The sequence below is a fragment of the Ambystoma mexicanum genome, chromosome 3q (genome assembly GCF_040938575.1).
Source record: "Ambystoma mexicanum isolate Mex_15411 chromosome 3q, UKY_AmexF1_1, whole genome shotgun sequence".
NCBI lineage: Eukaryota > Metazoa > Chordata > Amphibia > Caudata > Ambystomatidae > Ambystoma > Ambystoma mexicanum.
The window spans coordinates 1,264,798,361-1,264,820,310 of record NC_090926.1 but is presented as its reverse complement, the minus strand read 5'-3'; the positions used below and the strand labels follow the sequence as shown (position 1 = coordinate 1,264,820,310).

General features: G+C 47.6%; 1 protein-coding gene across 1 annotated transcript in view; it reads right to left on the bottom strand.

Annotated features, from left to right (window-relative positions):
• The window catches only part of LOC138447859 (lysosomal alpha-mannosidase-like), a 564,797-nt gene that overhangs the window by 466,588 nt on the left and 76,259 nt on the right, over nucleotides 1–21,950 (bottom strand). Inside the window, exon 5 of the mRNA XM_069604298.1 lies at nucleotides 20,346–20,478. Coding sequence (XP_069460399.1) covers nucleotides 20,346–20,478 — 133 coding nt within the window. The remainder of the gene's footprint in view (nucleotides 1–20,345; nucleotides 20,479–21,950) is intronic.

Here is a 21,950-nt window from a genome sequence, read left to right as displayed (position 1 = left end):
GTTACTGTTCCAACAATTCTGTTTCTTAGCCTCTACTGCCCATAGCGCTATCGGCTTCTCCAGAGGGTTATTGTCATAAAGGAGTTTATGTCGGTGAGACTGTTCCAGTATAGATTGTTACATCCTTCCAATATGTACACCTTTCCCCTAATCATATGCATGTTAGGCACCCTGCACACACCACTAATATACAATTGCAAGCCAGACACAGCCAACCACACGTACAACTGCAGCCTTAACTCCAACTTCCTGCCCAATCCTTTCCAACATACCACGCATGCAGCCATGCATCCAACGACACTACGCTCTAGACAACACAGACTCAGGACCCGCACTCAACCAATGAACTATGCCACCATGCCCTCTTGTCACCCTAAGAAATAATCACCTAGGATCAAGGACCATCATTAAAGCAAACACCAGTCAACCCTGCCCGATAGACTTTAAGCATAGCAGCACTAAGGTGCACTACCAAATGCCCATCCACAATACTACCAATCAATCCTCCTCGTCACATAAAAAAGGAACCACAGCTCCTACTAAAATTAACAACCAACCTCTTCTCTACAAATGCGCCCTACTCAATGTACGCTCGCTCAACGCACATGCGCTAGAAGTTAATGATCTAATCTCCAGCCAAGATTTAGACATAATGGCCATCACGGAAACATGGCTTCATGAGGCCTCCAGCCCAGCCATCACAATAACACTCCCCAAAGGTTACTCTATCCTCCGACAGGACAGGCTAGCAAAAACAGGGGGAGGAGTAGCCCTAATATTCAAAGAGAACATATCTATCAGACCTATACCCCACCAGGGTGAAGGAAATGGAAATGTAGACATCCTATCTGCTAAAATAGCTCTATCGCCAAAAAAAGACTAAACTTACAGCTTGCGTACGGCCCACCAGGAACGCCTTCTGACTTCATAGGGCAAGTCACCCACGGAAACAATATTAAAAAAATCTACTAAAACACTACTCCTAGGAGACATTAATCTAGGCTTCAACGACGCCAATGACAAAACTGCCACATCCTTCACGGAGGACGTTAGTGACCTTGGCTTCTCTCAGAAAGTCACTTCTCCCACACACGCAAAAGGTCGCATTCTAGACTGGGTTATAGACCATAACTGTGTCAAAACCATTGTATCCAATTCTGCCCTCCCATGGACAGACCACAACTGCCTACATTTCACCATCACTATAACTCCATGCGCCAAGTTTACTAAGCCAGCACCGGCTACTTTAGCTAGAAGCGCAAAGAACAAATTACTCTCGTACCTGGTAACGTTCATTCGATGGGATGGTCCGACGAGGTATTCCATATCTATGACAGTAATCACCACAGCTGTACTGCTTCGGAAGATCTTTCGGCGTCTGCATCCTGAGTTGATTACGTCGATACGCTGCCCTCGAGGTCCTCCTCTGACGGCCGACGTCACTGGATGTTATAAGTAGAACGCACGACGCCTGCGGCCTCAGTTTTTTCCCCCAGAACGTGTGGCACCAGTCTTCCGACAGTCTGACCACACAAAGCCTTGCGGAAACGTAAGCTGCAATCGCATAAGAAATTCTGTAGCGGGGAAGGCAGGGAGGGAGCGATATGGAATACGTCGTCGGACCATCCCATCAAAAGAACGTTACCAGGTAAGAGAGTAACTTGTTCTTCGAGGGGATTGGGTCCTCTGATGTATTCCATATCTATGACAGACTCCCAAAGCAGTACCAACGTAAGGAGGTGGGTAAAAGAATTTAGAAGATAGAAATTTAGAATGCCCAATCAAATTGCAGAGTAAAGGACCGCCTTGCCAAAGGCCAGATCCTGCCCACGGATACAATCGAGGGAATAGTGACGTACAAAAGTATGGACCAAAGCCCAGGTGGCTGCATCACAGATGTTATGAATAGGAACACCCCTCTGCAGGGCAGTAGAGGCAGCCATACCCCTGGTAGAATGGGCCCGCAAGCCTATCGGAGGGTCCTTACCCGCCAAGCGGTAACATTCAGAAATTGCCAGGATAAGCCATCGAGACAAAGTCTGCTTAGTAACAGCTTGTCCCAAATGCCTTCCAGCGCAATAAAGAGTTGATCGTCCACTCTGACCCGTGACATGCGTGAAATATAAAAGCTTAAAGCTCTCCTAGGATCCAGTCCATGGAGCCTCTCCTCTTCCTTACCAGGATGCAGAGGAGGATAAAACACCGGAAGAATAACCTTCTGGCTTAAATGAAATTCCGACACCACCTTCGGAAGAAAGGAAGGACAAACTCTAAGGACAACCCTGTCCTTGTGAAACACAGTGAAGGGTGGCTTAACTGAAAGTGCCTGTAACTCACTCACTCTGCGAGCGGAAGTGACCGGAACTAAAAATACAGTTTTAATAGTTAACAGTCTCAAAGGGCAGGAATGCAAAGGCTCAAACGGAGCACCCATTAGAAACTTGAGAACAAGGTTCAAATCCCACCCGGGCACCTGGAAAGGTGACGGAGGGAACACATTAGTGAGCCCTTTCAGAAACTGAGAAATGAAAGGGATTTTAAAATAAGAACACTCTTCAAATGAGCGATTAAATATGGACAGCGCCGCCAGGTAACCTTTAACGGTACCCACTTGCAGGCCCTTGTGGGCCAAAGAAAGCAAACAAGACAGAACCACAGGAATGTCACATGAAAAAGGATCCACATTCTTAACCATGCACCAGTCGCAGAACTTTCTCCAACGGCCGAAAGCAACACCTCCATCACATCTTCAGGGAGGTCCCAATCCTTATACCTCAACTTTTCAGAAGCAAAGCGTGAAGGTTGAGGGATCTGACCTCTGGATGGAGAACCAGACACCCCTCCCGTGAGAGCAGATCGTCGGTAGGGACGACGACGTGGAGGGCAGATGAACAAGTCGAGAAGGTCCGGGTACCAAGTCCTCCTGGCCCATGCGGAGCAATGAGGATCATCCGGGAACCGAACCTCCATAACCTCCACAGGACCTGCGGAATGACGGGGACTAGAGGAAACTTGTACAGCAGTGGGAATGACCACTCCACCACGAACGCGTCGCCTAAGGCTCCTCTTGGACACAATTCCTGCAAGCAGAACCATTCTCACTTCCAGTTGACACTGGAGGTGAAGAGATCCACTTGAGGGGACCCCCAAAGGGCGAAGATCTCCAGGAGAATCTCCCGAGCCAACTCCCACTCGTGAGATATCGCGCTCTGCCTGCTCAGAGTGTCCGCCGTCTCGTTTTCTTCTCCGGCCAGATGAACTGCAGAGACCGTAATTTCCTGCTGGATTGCCCAGAAGCAGAGCTGCATTTCCTCCCTGCACAAAGGAAGTGACTCTGCCCCCCCCTTTTCGTTGAGGTAGTGCATGGCCACTGTGTTGTCTGTCAGAATCAGGACATTCTTTCCTCGCACAGTCGGCAGTAAAGCCTTCAGGGCAAGCCCGACAGCCCTCAGCTCCAACAGATTGATATGGAGTCTGGACTCGACGGAGACCAACGACCGCTGACTGTCAACTCGTTGGCATGAGCTCCCCATCCCGTGAGGGATTCGTCCGTCACGATCGTCACCTCCGGCCAGGGTAGCCAAAATGGAGCCCCCTTCATCAGATTGCCTTAGACGGCCCACCACAGAAGGTCCTGGGCAACCGAGGGCGGCACCTGAACGGGGTCCGACATCCTGCCGGAGGACTGAGACCACTGGCGCTTGAGTGCCAATTGCAAAGATCTCATCCGCAACCTGGCCTCCGACACCAGAAGAATGCAGGATGCCATGATGCCGAGCAATCTCAAGAACTCGAACGCAGGGAGACTCTGGGCATGTTGGAACTTTTGCACAATCTGCTGAATGTGACGAGCCCTCACCTGGGGAGGAAAACACTGCCCCAGGGACGTGTCGAGAACTGCTCCGATGTACTGGAGCCTCTGAGTTGGCGTCAAGTGGGATTTCTTTAAATTGAGGGAGAAGCCCAGTTTGTGGAGGGAGTGGCAGGTGACGGACAGATGATCCAGGACTTGCTCGGGAGAGCGCGACCTGATCAACTAATCGCCCAGGTAGGGGTAGACGTGAATCACCCCTTTCCTGAGATGCGCTGCCACCACTACCATGAGCTTGGTGAAGACCCTTGGGGTGGAGGTCAATCCGAAACTGAAAGTGTGAGTCGCCAACCGCGAACCTCAGGTACTTCTTGTACTTTAGATGGATCGGCACATGAAAGCAAGCGTCCTTGAGGTCGAGTGACACCAACAAGTCCTGAAGTTGACCGGCCTGGAGGACTTCAGAAAGAGTAACCATCTTGAACTTGTCCTTCCTGAGGAGTTTGTTCAAACCACGCAAGTCCATGATGGGTCTCTATCCCCCCACCCCCCCTTCTTCCTTTGATATAAAAAAATAAGGGGAATACCATCCCTTGTTCCTCTCCGCTACAGGCACCAGGTCTATGGCGCCTTAATCCAGCAGGGATTGAATTTCCTGCGCAAGGAGTGTTTCCGGACTCTTCAAAGAGAGTTTCCCTGGTAGATTGTCGTGAGGCCTCTGCCGGAAAGGAAGACAGTAGCCGTGGGCTATGATCTCCAGAACCCACACATCTGAAGTAATGGCACGCCATTCAACAAGATGCTGCGCCAGCCTTCCCCAACCGGCGAACCATGGGACATGGCCTCATGACTGAGCTGAAGAGGCTGCGGTGTTGCCTGAGGGCAAAGAGGCAACAGCCCGAGCGGCCTTGGCACCTCGAGTACCTTGTTTTCCACCTCTGGCACTCCTACGGTGGCCCCTTTGACTAGCAGCTCCTTTCGCTTCAGCAAAGGATGAGTAATAACGAAAAGGAACCCCACCTCCATTGAAATGCGGAGGTTGGCGAACTGCAGCGCCCAACGACTTTGCTGCAGCTTTTGAGGTCTGCAACCTCTCAAGGCTCTCGTAAGCCTTGCTGCCAAAAAGATGGACACCATCAAAGGGCATGTGGAGGAGCCGGGCTTGCACATCAGGAGCAAACCTCCGACTTCCGCAACCACGCAAACCTGCGTATTACGGTGCTCGCCGCCATGGACCGGCTGACGCAATCTGCCATGTCCAAACCCGACTGAACGGCCTCACATATGGCATCCTTGCCATCCTGGACCATAGCAAGAAAACCATACCGTTCGTCCCCTTCGGGAAGATGTTCAGCCGCTAAGGAAACACAGTTCCACAGTGTGTGCGTGAAACGTGACAAGGCACATACAGAGTTGGCACCCTGAAGAGCCATACCTCTGAAGAAAACACTTTCTTCACCCAACCATCAAAACGCTTGTCGTCCCTATCAGGAGGGATGGTAGGATACGACGCCTGCTTTGCTGGGGCCGTAGCCGCCTGCACCACCAAACTCTCCGGAGTGGGGTGCGTGGTCAAGTAGCAGGGGTCGCTACTGGCTGGGTGGTATTTTGGCGGCAAAGACTTGCCCACTGCCGGGAGACTCTCTGGAGCAGTCCAAGCCGCCGCCACCCTCCTCTGTAGAGCCATATGGAACGGTAGTACCGGGTCAGTTGGTGGACCTTGGCCGAGGATATCCGTGAGGTCATCCTGAAGAAAATCCCCTGGGGGAGCAGACCACCCCCAAGTACTCGGTGACCCTTGACATAAGGCGCCGGTACGAGGAGTCGGCATGGGTGCCAGGCTCAGGCCTACAAAACTCCACCTCCGGAGATGTGTCCAGACCACTGGTGTCGTGCAGTGACTGACGCAGGTCCTCAATCTGACTATGTCCCGAGATAATCTCATCTGGCAGCGTATCGGGAACCATGCCATCATCAGAGACCTCATCCACCTCCGAAATGTAGTCAAGATGGTGGAAAGTGGGCACAGAATGGGGAACAAAGCCATGCTTGGCCTTGGCCAGAGCCTTTCTAGGGGGTTCCACCATACCCCGGGGTACAACCGTTGAAACAGCCTTGAATGGCATCAAGTGAATCGGCGTCAACGCCGAACGCGGCGCCGACAGCATCGACACAGGCCCCGAGGGCGGAGCCCCGAGTGTGTCCTTCGACAGCCTGTGCGTCGATGGCGTCGACGACTTCCTCGGAGGCGGAGCCTCGAGAGAGTCACTCGGCGACCTGGGCGCCACAGGCGTCAACGTCTTCTTCGAAGACGTCACACGTGCACTCGGTCTCGAGTGCGTCAAGGACCGGGACCTGGAACGGGCACAACTCGAATGATTCCCCTTGTCCGAGCGGGACCTTTCCCGCGAATCGTGCCGACCACCCAAGCCCGAAGCGTACGAGCGGTGTCTCTAATACGGTCACTCCTGACCCCACTCTGAGGCGCGGACGGACCGGTGCCCTGCGATTCAAGAATCGCCAGCATTTTCTTACCGAAGGAAGCCCATTCCTCCGGAGTCGCATGCTTGGTGGGATAAACTACCCGCCGACTGTTAGGCAGAAACCTGTGCAGTTCCCTTAGGGACCACTGCAAAAAGTTTAAGACTACAGGTGTTGGCAGTAAACCCAATTGGTGGCAGTCTGTACCACCCAGATTTACCTGGTAGCTGGGGCTGAGCAGTCAGACTTCTCTCAAGAAGAGTTAGGCAGTATATAGAGTATACACATTAGGTACAAAAATACAGTAGCACAAGCAAACACTGACCAGAGCTTTGGTATAAAAGTATAATTATTTATTTAAAAACACACTTGTAAAAATGCACTGGCACTAATGTCAAGCAGGTTCAAACACAGACACTAGAAATATATACACCTCCCTGATTAATTATTCGACAAGTCTTAGGAAAAGAACACCACTTATCAATACAGGGGTGAGCGCTTAACCAAGATGGCACTCCAATAATTATTTAAAAAAGGGAGGGAAAAGGCAGAGTTAGGAAAGCACACAATACCAACACTTTTAAAATAACCACAGCAAGTCAAGTAAGGCAAAGTCTACTGTAGAGCAAGAAAGTTCATAGGCCAGGCCCACTCTTAGAGAGAGCAAGGCGGAATGTGCCCAAGATCTCACAGTTGAAGTACACTTTAAAAGTCTTTGCAGATAGTTCAAAAGGAGTTGGATCAGTTGCGAAAAGTTAGTTAACAGGTCCCAGGTCACCCCAGGATAGAGTGTCAAGGATTTACGGGATACCTTGAACAGTCTGTTGCAAGGGAGACCAGGCGGGACACAGTACCTGAAATGGTGAGAAAGCTCCAGCGAGGGCAGTTGTTCCTGGCAGCGGGTGAAAGTCGGTGCTTCGTCCAGGGGAAGAGAAGATCTCGACGTGGAGGAAAGCTGGACGTCGTTGCACTGCCAGGGAAGAAACCAGCCGCAGAGTTTCCCGGTTAAAAGGTACTAACCTTTGATTTGCTGTAGTGAGGAAGCGTGGCTATCCGGCCGCCGGGGTGCTTGGCACGGGCGATTCGACCACGAGACGATCCAGAAAGGCGAAAAAGGCGAACTGGTTAACCCCACCAGTTCAAAGGAAGAAGACTCTCCAGGATGAAGATCTTCTCTGTCGTCGGGAAGTGGTGCGTCGGTTCAGCAGGGCTCCACCGGTGGTGTCGTCGTTGCATGTCGGCTCAGCTACTCCCTCTTTGGATTCTTTAGGTCCTGTGGCGACTTCTGAAGTTCCAGTCCCCAAAGCCCTGCTTTTATGCAGAAAACCCCCAGTCATCAGTCCTAGCTGTCACGCAAACATGCTAAATGGTGAGCCGGGCGGCTCACAACTGGGCCAATCACACAAGAGTGCGACTTGAGATGCCGAGGCAACTTAGTCCAGGGTGCCTATTCCCCCCCCCCCCACACATCCTGAGTGGCACCACTTTTGGAGGCTTCTGTGCAGAAGCCCGCCAAAAGTGGAACAAAGAGCTCGACTTGGGTTGGAGTTGCCGAACACAAACGCCATTTTAAAACAGAGTCCTGGCAAAAAGACCCAACCGGGGAATAAATATTAAATAAATAACCCAGCGGTATCTTTAACATTGCACCAAAAAAAGTGGTGCGTTTAAAATGATTGGGAAAATCCCATAGGAAATATTCCGGTGGAATATTTCGCGTGGTAACCACTGCCACCAGCCAGAAACTCGACGAGGAGGGGGACTGCACAGTGCCCCCTCGAAAACAGACCCAGGGCAATCTAATTACCCCTACCAGTACTTCCACAATATGTTGGTTTGTACTGGTTCTGTTCACAATTTAAGACTAGTAAAGTCAATGATGACTTTACATGCCCTGGGATACAGTAGTCAGTCCCAGGTTATGGAGTCTATGTTTGGGGGTCACTATGACACCTATGTGTTACTGCACTGAGGGGGCTGTGTAACACACATCCCAAAAACACATGCAGCCCTATGGAGTAAAAGACCCCATGGCCCATAAAACAAGAGTGGGAGAAAAAGAGTCACTCTTAGCAGGAGAAAAAAAATAAACGCCACAAAATCCAGAAAAGCTGCTGGGGGACTCACTAGGTTTGGGAAATTAGCCTATACAGAGAATTCTCCCTAACACCGACGGGTGGAGTCCTCGGACAAGGACGGGGAAGGCGACCGATGATGGCGCTTCCGGGAGTGCCTCGAAGAGGCAGACGAGTGGCGGGACCCACTCCGGTACCGAGAGCCCCCTAGACACGATGACGATGCAGAGAGTCGCCCCTCGAATCTTCCGTCGAAAGCCCAGTGGACCTCGACTTCCGGGGCTTGGGCACCTTACCGACCGACCGTTTCTTCTTGCGCTCCCGCAAGGCTTTGGACGTAAGCGACTGGCAGTCGACACAATCATCCGTGTCGCGGGCCTCCCAGAGGCACCAGAGGCAGGCGTTGTGCGAGTCCGTCACCGACATCTTGGACCCGCAGTCCCTGCATTTCTTGAAGCCCGGACACGGGGTGGAAGAAGAGGAAGACATCTCCAAAACTTCTTACAACCGAACAGGTTCGAAGAACCGAAAGAACAGAAACTCCAAAGAGTTGAGGCGCGCCGAGATCTACGAAGCGAACACGTTCGCGGAAAAAACAGAACTGAAGCTACGGTCGTTGTGCGTCCTACTTATAATATCCAGTGACGTCGGCCATCGGAGGAGGTCCTCGAGGACAGCGTATCAACGTCATCGACGCAGGACGCAGAAAGATTTTCCGAAGCAGCACAGCTGTGGTGATTACTGTCATAGATATGAAATACATCAGAGGACCCAATCCCCTCGAAAAGACTCACTGCAGAAAACATTGGTGCCCATCTCAACCTCCCATGCCTAACACCACCATTCTCACCAGACCCCATTATATTGGCGGAATTATTCAAAGACACGCTGACCAATGTCATCAATACTGTCGCTCCACTAGAAAATAAAAAAGAGAAGAAATCATTCAACTCCAATTCTTGGTTCACAGAAGAGCTCCTAAATCTGCGCAACTTTTGGAGTCAGGCCCTTAAAACCTGGCAGGCTAACCCCTGTGACACCACTAAGGATATCTTCAGATCCATCGCAAAAAAGTACAAAGACTCCATATTCAAAGCTAAATCAGAAGCCTACAATAGAATCTCCTCGGCCAACTCACAAACCAAAGAACTCTTTACCATCTTTAAAGAATTAACAGTAACCCCCACATGCACTGACGAAATCGTTAAAGATCAAGCCTGGTGCTCCAGCATACAATCTGCTATGCTAACAAAAAAAAAAAATAGACCTCATCCAGAACAAAATCTCAGACCACTACAAAGCTTTACCTAAACAGAACCACCAGAAGCAAACCCAACACAAAATCACAGGTAGCAACCCTCCTAAATTCCCTTTCACTAAAATATCCGAGGTAGATGTTAAACATCTCAAACCTTCGCTATGCAAGGGCGATGCTTGCCCTCCCAAAATCAAAGAATGCACTGAGCAACTCGCTCCTCTTATTACCGCCTTCATAAACGCCTCATTCAATAAAGGCATAGTCCCCCGACTGTCTCAAAGAGGCATGGGTCGGTCCACTCCTAAAAATGTTTAAAAAAAAACACGCTAGACCCCTCTCAACCGAATAACTACAGACCCATAACAGCCCCATTTCTTCTTAAAATCTTAGATAAGGCTGCCCACAGACCAATCCAACGGTACCTCGAAACCAACTCAATCCTAGGAAAGAGACAATCGGGGTTCTGCAATGGACACGGAACAGAAACCGCCTTACTGGAACTAAAAAAAAATCAAATCACCACCATCCTTGATAAAGGCAAGCCTGCCCTACTTCTGCTCCTAGATCTCTCAGCAGCGCTTGATTTAGTCGACCAGAATACCCTCTCCAACCACCTCACGCATGCAGCGCACTTCTCCAATCACGCAGCAACCTGGATCACTTCCTTCTTAAAAGGCAGAGCCATGAAAGTGTTCTCCAATATAGCCAACGCAGAGCCTACTATCATACACTGTGGCGTCCCCCAGGGATCCTGTACCGCCCCCAGGCTCTATAATCTATTTACAAAGCCTTTTTTTGATAAACTGGTTGCTCTTGGGACACATACACAAACTATGCTGATGACACCCAGGTGCTCCTTCCCCTCACCGGGAGCTATCTCCAAGACGCAACAACCCTTCAAGAAATTTACTCGACAATCCAAGCTTAGATGGCCACGAATGGCCTATGCCTTAACGGGGATAAAACTGAAATCCTCATTCTTGGTCAAAAATCCACTCTAGCCAAACTGGGTCCGACCTATCTAAACTTCTGCATTGACAACTGTCATCCCAGTCCTGTCCTCAGTTAAAACGCTCGGAGTCCACATTGATGCTACACTATCCATGGATAAACAAGTTAGCGCCATTGTATCGGCCTCTGCTCCGAGTACCAAACTTATCAATGCCATAAAGCCATTTCTAACAAAAGACAATTGCCTCTCCGTTGCCAGAGCCACGATAGGAGCCAAATTGGACTACTGCAATTCCCTCCTAGCTGCAACATCAAAACAAAAAACAAAAAAAAAACCTAGCCAGACTCCAAACCACCCAAAACAACTCTTAGAGCAGCTCTCAATATTCCTAAAAGAGAACACATCTCTCAAGCAAGAGAAACTGTACACTGGCTACCAGTAAAAGACCGAATCACTTTCAAAATTCTCTCCACCACACACAAATGCATCAACTTTACCGCACCCTCTTACCTATCTGACACTCTAGCTAGAACACAATCTACAAGGCCTACCACATTAGGGTACACCAGTCAACTTACAGTGCCGCGAATCGCTAGGTCAATGGCAGGAGGATTAGGATTCCCTCATCTGGCACCTAAGCTGTGGAACGCACTCCCCACAGCCCTCCAAGCTGAAACCTCTCTCCATGCCTTCCGCAAAAGCCTAAAAACTGCCCTCTTCAACTAGCTGCTAGCCATTATCTATAAAGCACCCAGCTATGCTATCTGCACCTATCGTAACAATGCCACTTCCTTTTGTATGTCATATGTGAATGTAGCTAAGCTATGAACATCTACTGTAACCAGCGCCACAATGCCCAAGGGCTGCTGTGCGCTTAACAAATGTGAATAAATAAATTCTTTGCTCTGGTTTGTGATTCAACAAAGAGAATATGGTTAGGAGACGGACTCAATTCTCCTGATCAATCTTGCACAGCCTTGAGGGCTGTCTGGGGATATTCTTTTGCAGTAGTCCTCAAAAGTCTCTTCACTTCTTCCCAAGAGCTCCTGAGAGCTTTTCCAGCAATTCTTCCCAGTCTTATGACGATTACTTCCAGACAGCTCCTGTTGTCTCATATCCTCTTAGATTATCACTGATGAGGGAGACTCCTCCCAATGCACTCTTGGCCCTTAGGTCTTCGGAGCTCACTGAGACATGGGTGATTACTCACAAGGTTCTCGACTCTTGAGCTGCCCCAAGCCTCTACCGCTACTCCAGTTAACTATTGCGCGTCAGGACCGCATCACAGGTTCTTCCTGGGGTGATGGGTTCACTCGCATTGCGTTAGCGCTTCCTTCACTCTGCTCTCCACTTATTCATCGCAGCTCAGCAGAGACTTGGGCCATGTGGCTCCAGTGCAGTTGCAGGATCACATGGTCCACCTCCCAGAGGTCACACTACCACTGGCTTCTTTCCCACGCTTCCACCGCAGCACTCTGGCAACCGTTCTTCGATGTCCCCACCACTGAGGATCAACATTCTTGCAGCTTTGTGTTCCCAGGTTCGAACATCCTGGGCTGGCATCAGACCGGCTGTTCTCTCCATTTCCTAGTCCTTTCTCGTTCTTCATTTCCTTTGGCTGAATCCTTCCCAGCATAAAGTTGAAATCCTTCTTTACTGTTATTGAGATGTTTATGCCTCCTTGGGGCAAACATTTCTCAGTACTATGGTAAGGCAACCTGATATTACTCTTCAGGTTTCCTTGGCTCTTCTTCGTCTGGGCTATATTAACTCAGTGGATCAAAGACGGAAGAGACATTACCATAACAGACAGTAATGTTAGGAGGGATTTCCAATAGGGACTTGGTCTCAAAGGAAAAAGGTTAAGGGAGTTCCTTCAGGGAACGGGAGTCCTTATCCCCATGAGCGGAGTCTCCCCCTGTGAGGTCCCGCTTTCGTCCACCTTTAGGGTGGCTATTGGGTAGCAGCCTCACCTCCCTAGCCTCACAGGGAAGGGCTCCCTGGGGGGAAGTGATGAGATCCTGTGAAACGTCACATGCCCCACACTTAGAAACTGGTTTCCGGTATTTAGCGAGTTATAAAAATATAGCTAAATAAACAAAAGAGTTTCAATACCTTTTATTGCATGAACTAAAACTGTTGTGCGGGGATGGAATGATACATGAGCTTTTGTAGTCAAAGAAACTCTTAAAATGGTAAAAGCAAAAATGAGGGGAAGGAAATAATGTATTTTGACATCCAAGGCTGGCATGCAAGGAGTGAAGAGCTTAAACAACCAACCCTTTGCTTGAAGGCAAAGCCGTTCGAAAGGTGTCATGGTTTAATAAAATGCTTGCATTTACATAGTTATAGTGCAGTCTTTTGGGCATTTTTGGGCCTATTGAACTTCAAAGTATATATGTTTCTGTTCATCCTAAGCCCCTGCCTACTGGAACACACTCCCGGTGGCAATCAGGACTGTGCCAAGGCTCTTGCAGTTCAGGAAGGAACTAAAGACCTTCAGAAAACACCTGGACTCCTTGCAAGGACGCATCATCTCTCCGCCCGCTCCAAAGCAGGAAGATCACATACAACATACTGTAAATCCCCCATACCTCATTTGTTACCCTAAATGGCATGTGCTCTGTTGCTTGCTAAGGGTGTGCTAAATATAACCCAAAATACAAATGTTGTGAAGTACAGATTTTAATAAAGCAGAGGAAGCATACGATAGTCTATTTGTTTCACAGGTAAAATTGAATTGCCTTCAACATCTGAACCCAAAACACATTTTTTTTTAAATACTGGCGGCTTATTCTGAAGACCCAATACCGACTGATTACAGTCATTCTAACACGTACTACCTCTTTTTACTGGTATGGGCAAAGTTTGTGTGAGGTCTAAGCCTTGGCCAAGGAATAGACATCCTAGCACTACATGAAACGGATCTATGTGATCACCCTGCCGCCCATAATGTAGCCGGCATCCCCCTACCCGCCTCCCACTTATCTTGCCCCCCATTCCCACGCATCTAGAAGTATGCGTTTTCAGTTCTCGCCCACTAACGTGGGTCAAAACTGGTGCCACAGGGTCGGTTTTACACTTTTCTTTTTTTAATTGTCCCTCAATTCCATCTTATGGAAGCAGGAGACACCCCCGCAGCCCCCATTACACGACTAATGGTAGCGGGGGACACCCCTGCAACCCCTGATCCTCTAGTCGCAGTAATGGGGATGGGGTTGGGATTTTTGAACTGCGCAAAGGCAGATTCATTTTTATGTCGCCGTAATTGTACAATCCCCATGAAACTGAAGGTACATTACCCGTATTCAGATGGTACGTTGCCTGGTGCACTAGGCTTCAACGAGTCTGTCTGTAGCTCATCAGGAATTAGGAGATGCAAAACCTGCCAACACATCGGCTATAACAAATCCAAAGAAATCTTTCGACTTTGAAAACGAATGCTCAATTGGTAGGTGGAAGTAGGGCTTGGAATAACCATAGGGGTACGACATGATAACATAAGGCTTATTCCCCCTCAACTGCATTACAGATCTCTTTGAAGAAACAGTGAAGACATAGTTCCGATTGACTTAGTGAGAGCAGGTCCCAATGCTGCAAAGTTGTAAGAGGATGTTGGGTGCAAGGGAAATAGGACATTAGGTCTGTATTGCTAGGGCATCGCCACAGGAAGTGTCAACCACTCTCTTATTCACTATTTTGAAATGTCCTTTGGGCTTTGTGGCGAACCAGAAAGAGTCGGACCCACTGAGGACATTTTCAAATGGACCTTTATTAAAATCAAATAAGAAAGGGCCCATCTATTCCTATCGCTAAGAAACAAAACCCACGGATGCTCGTCAGTTGTCCACTGAAACCAAAATAGGTCCTCTGTCCAAAACCTAATTCTATCCGACTACCTCGGGCCAAACTCAGTGGGCTTCATATCAGTAGTGTTCTTAGTTCCAATGAAAAAAGGGTTGAAAAGTCAAAACAATTCCTTATCCTCCTTGCACTCTCATAGATTCTGTAATTTGTGGATACATTTAAAGTCTTCATCTTTGCACAGAGATCCTTCTTGTACCCATTGCCCAATTCCTTGTATGCTTTTCTTATTGTTTCTCCTGTAATAAGTTGAATCCTTCAGATTCTATTCTAGCAATTACTTTCCCAGTGTCTCTCTAGACCTTTGTGATTCCTTATACTTGGCAACACTCATAGCTTCCGCCAATGTTCACACTTTCGGTTTCTCAGGCTCCTGTAACCCACAATCACACGTCACTCATTTCCAGTCACCTCCCCCTTCCCTGGACCACTCTGCTACCTTCTTCAGTGTTGGGCTGGTCCTGGATTTTGGAATTTCGTCAAGGGGGTGGGGGAGTCTTCCCCTGGTTTCGCTTTCCGGTCTCTCGGCATCTGTTTCTCAACCTGGCTGGCTCGGCAGCTTCCACGCACACAGGCGGAGCAAAGGACTCATGCTTCGCGATGCGCTCAGTATCGAAGTTCATTTGTGGACTCCAAGCCCACCACAGGAATCCTGTGGTCACACCACCAAGCAAACGGTCTTCTCGACCCAGTCCCTGCAGCAGTTCATCCATTGCTCTCTTTGCCAGCCTTCCGGCGCTCTTTTCTGCCCCTTCAATTCTCTGCGCTGCCGTTGGCTGCGTGGCCCAGCAGCGCTCTGCTCCTCCAGGGCCTTCCTTCGTAAGAGGCTCTCTTCTGCCCAAGGTTCTCTCGGCCTCTCATTAGGATCTTCAAGTTTGCGCCAACTCTTAAAGGGGCGTTTTGTTTCTCTTCGTTGGTTATGTGGAATCCAGCATTGCCTAAAGCCAAGGCAATGGGAATTGTATTACTGGTTGTTGAAGGCAATACAGCAGAAAGTGCAGGAATATTAATTCTCATGGGAGAGTGCTTCACATAACCCATTACTGTGCCCTGTGGCTTATCCTGCAATGACAGATTGGTGTTTTTTCTAGCTGCACTTTTCTGATATAGTTCGAATCCAATCATTTATTTTTAGGACATTTTTAACCTGCAATGGATTTTCCACAAGATCCCGCATTGTACAATCATACGACCCAGGGATTTATTTCTGCCAGCTTCTCCAATTTATTTATAAACCAATTTCAACGCGCCTGGAGGTCTGCATTCATCGCCTCGTAGAGGGAGTTAGGCCATGGAACCAGAATCAATCTGTATGTGGCGACTGTAGACCTAGTTCGTACCTGGCATAGGCTATTGGCAGTAACTGTGGAAGAGTTAGAACATTCTTCCATAGTTTACCTTCTAACCTTGTCCAGTCTATTGTATTTAGCATTGGGTTGATATCTGTCCCATACTGCAAAACTGGAATGACCTTTTCAGTGTAGAATTTATTTTAATGGCAACACTGAAAACTTGCATAGATGGCAGCCCAATTGGTTAGCTTTCCCATCCATAGTCACCTTCACGGGCTCCTATAATGGGAAAGAGCGCAGATTGAAACCCAGGTACAGTATCTTTTGTCGTTTGAAAATTACAATTTTGGACTTCGCTGGATTGATCTCTGCAGGGGGCCATCATGCACTGGGATGGCCGCCCTTTATGAAGGATTCACTTGATGCAATACTGATTAGCAGGCCATTTAGTGTTGACAGGCCCCTACGGAACCCGATTTGATTTTTAGAAAGGATTCCAGACTTCTTAATCCAGGATTCCAGCTCCATCAGTACTGGACCTGTTACATTCTTACTATCTGCATCCAGGAGGGAGATCGGGCGAAAAGGGTATTCTCTTCACAGAAATCAAACTTCCTAGGTTTGGGGTTACATGAACACCAATACACCCTAGACTGTAGCCATCATTGACACTCCCAAATTGAGTAATTGGGAAGAGAAGAATGGCGACACATGACCTGCCTATGCATAGAGACTGGTTGCTCTCTGCAGACTTGAGAAATGGACAATGTAGAGGCTGGCCCCTTAATCACCTTAACCCAAGAAGGCCCACCACCTGAGGAACAAGTGCACATTTTGTACATAAAGCAAGTGTATTGTACAATCATCTGGGGAGGAGCTAATTGACGCAGTGGAGTCAAACTAACCCAATTCTGACTGAACCAAGTTGACACCTTAAATACAGTTTTGTAACAGTTAAAACACTCCCATATATATTTTATTACAATCCACCCCCCCACATGTGATTGGACAATACCTCTTCAAAGAAATCCCATTTTTCCAGTTCCTACTTTCTCATTGGTAGCCGTTATCTTAACTACCGTCTTCAGCTCATGTGTAGAACACACCCTCCTTTTAGGATTTGTCAGTGGTAGGTCATGACATCATCAAACAGTTAAACATTTGTGTGCAAACATTCATTACTAGTAACAACTGGCGTAAGCCTTTACCCTAATTGCACATGATTCGCATAGATACTTCAAGCGATATGAAGGAGGCTGAGTAAACAGGTTCTCTTTGAACTAGCGATAGCTATCTCCTCTGCTCCAGCTCACTGGCTCCATTGGAATATTCTAATCTAAATAACTGCCATTTCATCACACACAGCACATCTTGAGAACACAATTGAAACTCCTGGGTTTCAATGAATTTAGCCTCGAGCATCGATTCACCCCACGTTTATTGCTGGTCAAAAACAAATAGCGAAAACCCTTTGTCAAGTGCCCATTCATTTAAGAGATTACATCTGCTTTCTGCGATACCATCAGGCCATAAAAACCATGACAGACTCCTTTAGCGAAGCTGACCATCGCTAAGGTCATAGTTCTATATTTACCCATCCTCTGGCCGATGAAACTCTGGAGAACCAGTTTCTCAAAGTCAAACCCCGACTGCTGTGTTTTAATCCGTTTATAAAATGCCCACTTCATGTAGATTCATAAATCCCCTTTATATGTTTTCTCAGTGTGCATGCATGTCTAATAAATACTATCTTTCCTTTATAGTGGGTCTTTCAGGACAGGCCTCCTGTCTCGCATGCACATTATGAAAACTCATTACCTGCTTCTGAGCACATTACTTCTGAATCTTATTCATATTTCATTTAGTGGTTTCAGCATTTTATCGTTCTACACACGTGTGATCTAATATGTATCAACTTTAACCAAAATGTAACACTAATGTAACATATCTGTGAAAAACCTGAAGGCATTTCCACACATATTCCCCTCGGATCCTCTTCTCAGGTGGCCAGTGAAAGGCTATCACTTTTGGATCCTGACCCTGTGGGGGGAGAGGCAGGGGCGGATCACCTGGGTGGAGGGGGATTGGAGAGAAGATGCCCGCAGACAAGACATGGCACCCCATTTTCCTAGTAATAACCAATCTTACCCTCCCCCTGGCTTTATATGCAGTTGGCAATTACTTCCTTTGATTTATCCTCATTCATACCGTTCTAGTACTGGGACGAGGCAGAGGCGACTACGAGTGATACACACTAACATGCCATTACAAGTACGGAGATGAGGAAGAGGTCTGAAGACTGTTGTGGGGGTCAGGCATGTCAAGAGAACACCAGTTACTATGGTCAGGCAAATGGGCTTAACAGGTTGCAGGTGCAAGCCCTTAAGTGGTCGCAGATGCATCAAAGGTGGAGCCGACAGTCAGGAGGTGGAGACCAGCAGGAGAGAAGCTGGGCCGGGAGGTGCAGGCCTGCGAGGAGAGAAATCCTGTCAATCCTGCTCAGGAGGGTTCTGTCTGGATGCCAGCAATTATCATGGACGAGGATCGAGCGGGCCGTGGGATGGTCACAGCTGTTGAAGCCTCTATGGTCGGGTTCCCACAGCCAGAGATTTGGGGTACGGAAGAGACTGCAGTGCTGCAAACTACCAGCAGCGCCCCCGAGTGAAGCAGCCGGCACCCCACAGAGATTTCCAAAGTGAGAGTGCTGCTCGTAATGCTGTACAGAGACGTATGCACGGAGCAGAGAGCGAGGAATGAAGACGCCCAGAGGAGCTGCCAAGGACCAGTGAGTAAATCAGAGGAAACACTCGTACCTGGGCGCTTCTGGGGCGACTACAGGGCGAATATAAATTGCTGGATGAGCGAAAATAAACGTGCAACTAAAAGTGAACCCAAATGAGGGGTTGTATTGGACAAAATGAGCAAGTGGAACTATAAGTAAGGCTTCCAGTTTTCTGTTTTTTTCTGATTTTTACATATAAATACAGACGGAAATCAATCTGCTTTCTGCCTGTATTTATTTATAAAAAAGGAAAATAAATAGAAAAAAACAGGTATTTCTGTCTGGTTCTCTATGATGTCACTCATACATCGCAGGCCAATCGTATTGCAGATTGGCAGCATTGAGAGTGTAAAAGTTGTATAAAAGTAGCATTAAAGTTCTTCAAATTGCTGACAGCATATATCTTAAGGCAACATCAGCCACAGGAGCAACCGTTTGTTATGGGAAAAAAATTGAGCTAGCATTTCTTTCCAATATGGCTGCATGTCTGCTTTAATAAATGCATTTTTCTATTAGAATGATTGCAGAAAAATACTGGGTTCGAATTATCTTTTTTATATGGCAAAAAATAAATGTAGATGAATACAGAAAAATAATTGTCCAAATAATACATAAGGATAAATACAGACAAATGGAAGAAAAATAATACCATAAAACTGGGAGCCTGAACTATAAGTGAAAGAACGTGAAATAACCCTTATGGAATACCTGGAAAGCTTTGATAAGCTTACGAATGGAAAGCAAGCATGTGTGAACCACACGTAGCAAATAATAAAAGGCAAAAGAACAAATCTTATGGAATAAAGTGGAAAGCAAGTAATAAACATTACTTAAGAGTGTGAAAGTAAGGTGATGAAGGAAAGTGAGTACCCCAGAGTGAACACTGTATCAAAGCCAAGAGACTGGCAAGGAGAAGCCAAAGTGAATGTGAACCAAAACACAGGGGCCCAAAACCTGTACTGGCAAGAAACCTAGGGCGATCGGCTGCGTGACCCGTAATGGGTGGACCATGTGGTCCGACAACTGCACCTAGACCGAACATACCCTGTCTGTGAAAGCCAAGAAACAATACAGATAACAAATCTTCACCTATGGAATTGATTGCTGAAGTGAATACAGGAGACAGCAATCTGTGTAAACTATTGAAGAATCCGAACGAGTTCAAAGTTGACCTGGAACCGATTTTGAGTATTAAGAGACTGGAACTGATTGTGAGTTAGCAAGCTGGACAAGCTAAAGTCTTAGGGAAGGGAAAACCAAGACCTTGTGAACCTTGTTGTTGCCTTGTGGAAGGGAAACCCTCCCTCCCCCCAAACCCTTCTGAAATTGTATGGTCTTCTCGGGGAAGGGAACTTCAACCCTTTGTGGAACTTTTGTTTGACCTTGGGGAAGGGGAGCTGGAAAGTAAGAAAGCTGCAAGAAGCTAAGAACCTCATTTGGAACACTACTTCTTTTGTTGTTGACAGCTCTACACATTGTTTAGGTTTAGGTTTAGTTGTGAGGGCAAGCATAGGTTTTGGACACACAGACATTTAAGTTGAATTTACTGACTCGGGCTATCCTTACTTTCTTTAGATAGGGAAGCATTTTAGCATAGTGCAATTTAAGCCTTAAACCATCCTGACATTTAAGTTAAAATATTTTTGTTTGACTCTATTGTCGGTATCTTGCATTGTGATGCCTTCACATATCCCATTCACAATTAACTACACTGGATACATCAGTTCGCCACATCCCCCAGTCACAATTATGTTGTACGAAACATACACGCCTCTTGATTGTGGGGACCTTTCCTGAGCACCCCAACAATAACCAGGTCCCTTCACTCACCTGTAAAGAGGTCAGCAGCGGGTGGTGCCAGGCTGGCGCTGGCCCTCCAGATCATCTCCATCTCCCGCAGCTTCTCCCGGTTCTCTTTGTCTTGGTAATCCAGACGGCCAAAGAAGTATCCATCGAAGCCCATCTGGAGAGGAGAGAAACACCAAGCAGGGTCTGCATGAATGCAGGGCAGAAACCCTAGGGTTTGAATATTTGGGTGCTCTGTGGCATTTCTGATTTTGTCTGTTGCTATTTGTGAATAGGATGTACACGATTTGTGGAGCCATGGGTGTGTTCCATATTCTGTTTGTGTTGCATATTCCGTTTGTGAAACTGCTTTTGACAATTATTTGATTCAAGTCATTTAGTTGACCTGTCTTTTTTGCACAATAAATTGGAATCAGAGTGAATGCAGAATACAAGAAAAACATATCCTTTCAATGTTCACTCTGCAGGTTTACCTTTCAGATGCTGTGATCTGGAACAAGGCTGCCCTTCCCCAGAAGTGTTCCTGAGAAAGGGACGGGCAAATGCGATGTTGAACATGGCAGACAGCAATGTGAGTTAGCCAAGCCGAAGGATCATCTGTGCAAAATCTGTCTGGTGTTGTAGTTACATCTTTTAGGCAGTACTCGTCATCGGCTAACAAGGTATTCAAAGCACATTTTGAGTTGCCTACCACCAATGAGCCTCCATAACATGCATGCCTGTAATGCATGTTACAGAGGCTCGTTGCTGGTAGGTGACTTAGAGGGTCAGGAAACCAAGAATTCACAATTCGGATGTCTGAGTCAATAAGCCTCTTGGTCACAATCCTTTTCTCTGCTCATCACAAAAGCATTTGTCGCCATTCTCAAACAGGCTGCCCAGAACCCTGCCTGCCCATTATCGTCCAGTTAGAAGTCTTTTGGCAATAGGCACTTAAACTGACTCTCACCCGTCAAAAACTAAATCCTGCGCTTCACCCACCTTGGGGACTCAAAGGTTGACCTATTTGACTGTGTACAGAATAAGGCAACGGGAGAGTGAAATCACTCCCCACTGTTACTGGATCTAAAGAGAAAATTGAGCTTCCACTTTTGTTGATCAACATCCAGGATGCAAGGAGGTGGGAAACAAAAAAAAATAAGCAACATGTTGGGATGGCGTTCACAAAAGCGAAAGGTGAAGTAGTCCTACAGATCATGCGACGGGGCTACATGCAAGAGGTAGTGTACGACTAGGCTGTGAAATGGGCCACTCACAATGCGGTTGCTTATTCCAGCAGAGGCTCTTTGGGAAAAAGGTTTGGTCGTTTTGCTAAGTGAGCAAGGACTCTGCATCTGCCAGGGGTGTTATGGCTGCACTATGAGCACTGAACGCATTGGAATGGGAACTTAAGGGCAGGGCTAAACACACAGAAAGTATCTGGATATTAGTGGAAAATCTAACTTTACAACACACTGGATGCCTCACAAGCAGAGCAGAGACCCGATAAGGTCTGTTAGCCTATGTTTGTTAGACTTGTGTCAACCTCGTGAAAAGGTCCTGGTCCAGCACTGTGCATGGGGAGCACACAACTTATTTTCATTATGTTTTTAAAGGACGTTCTTCTGACTGTTCGGACACTGCTGACAA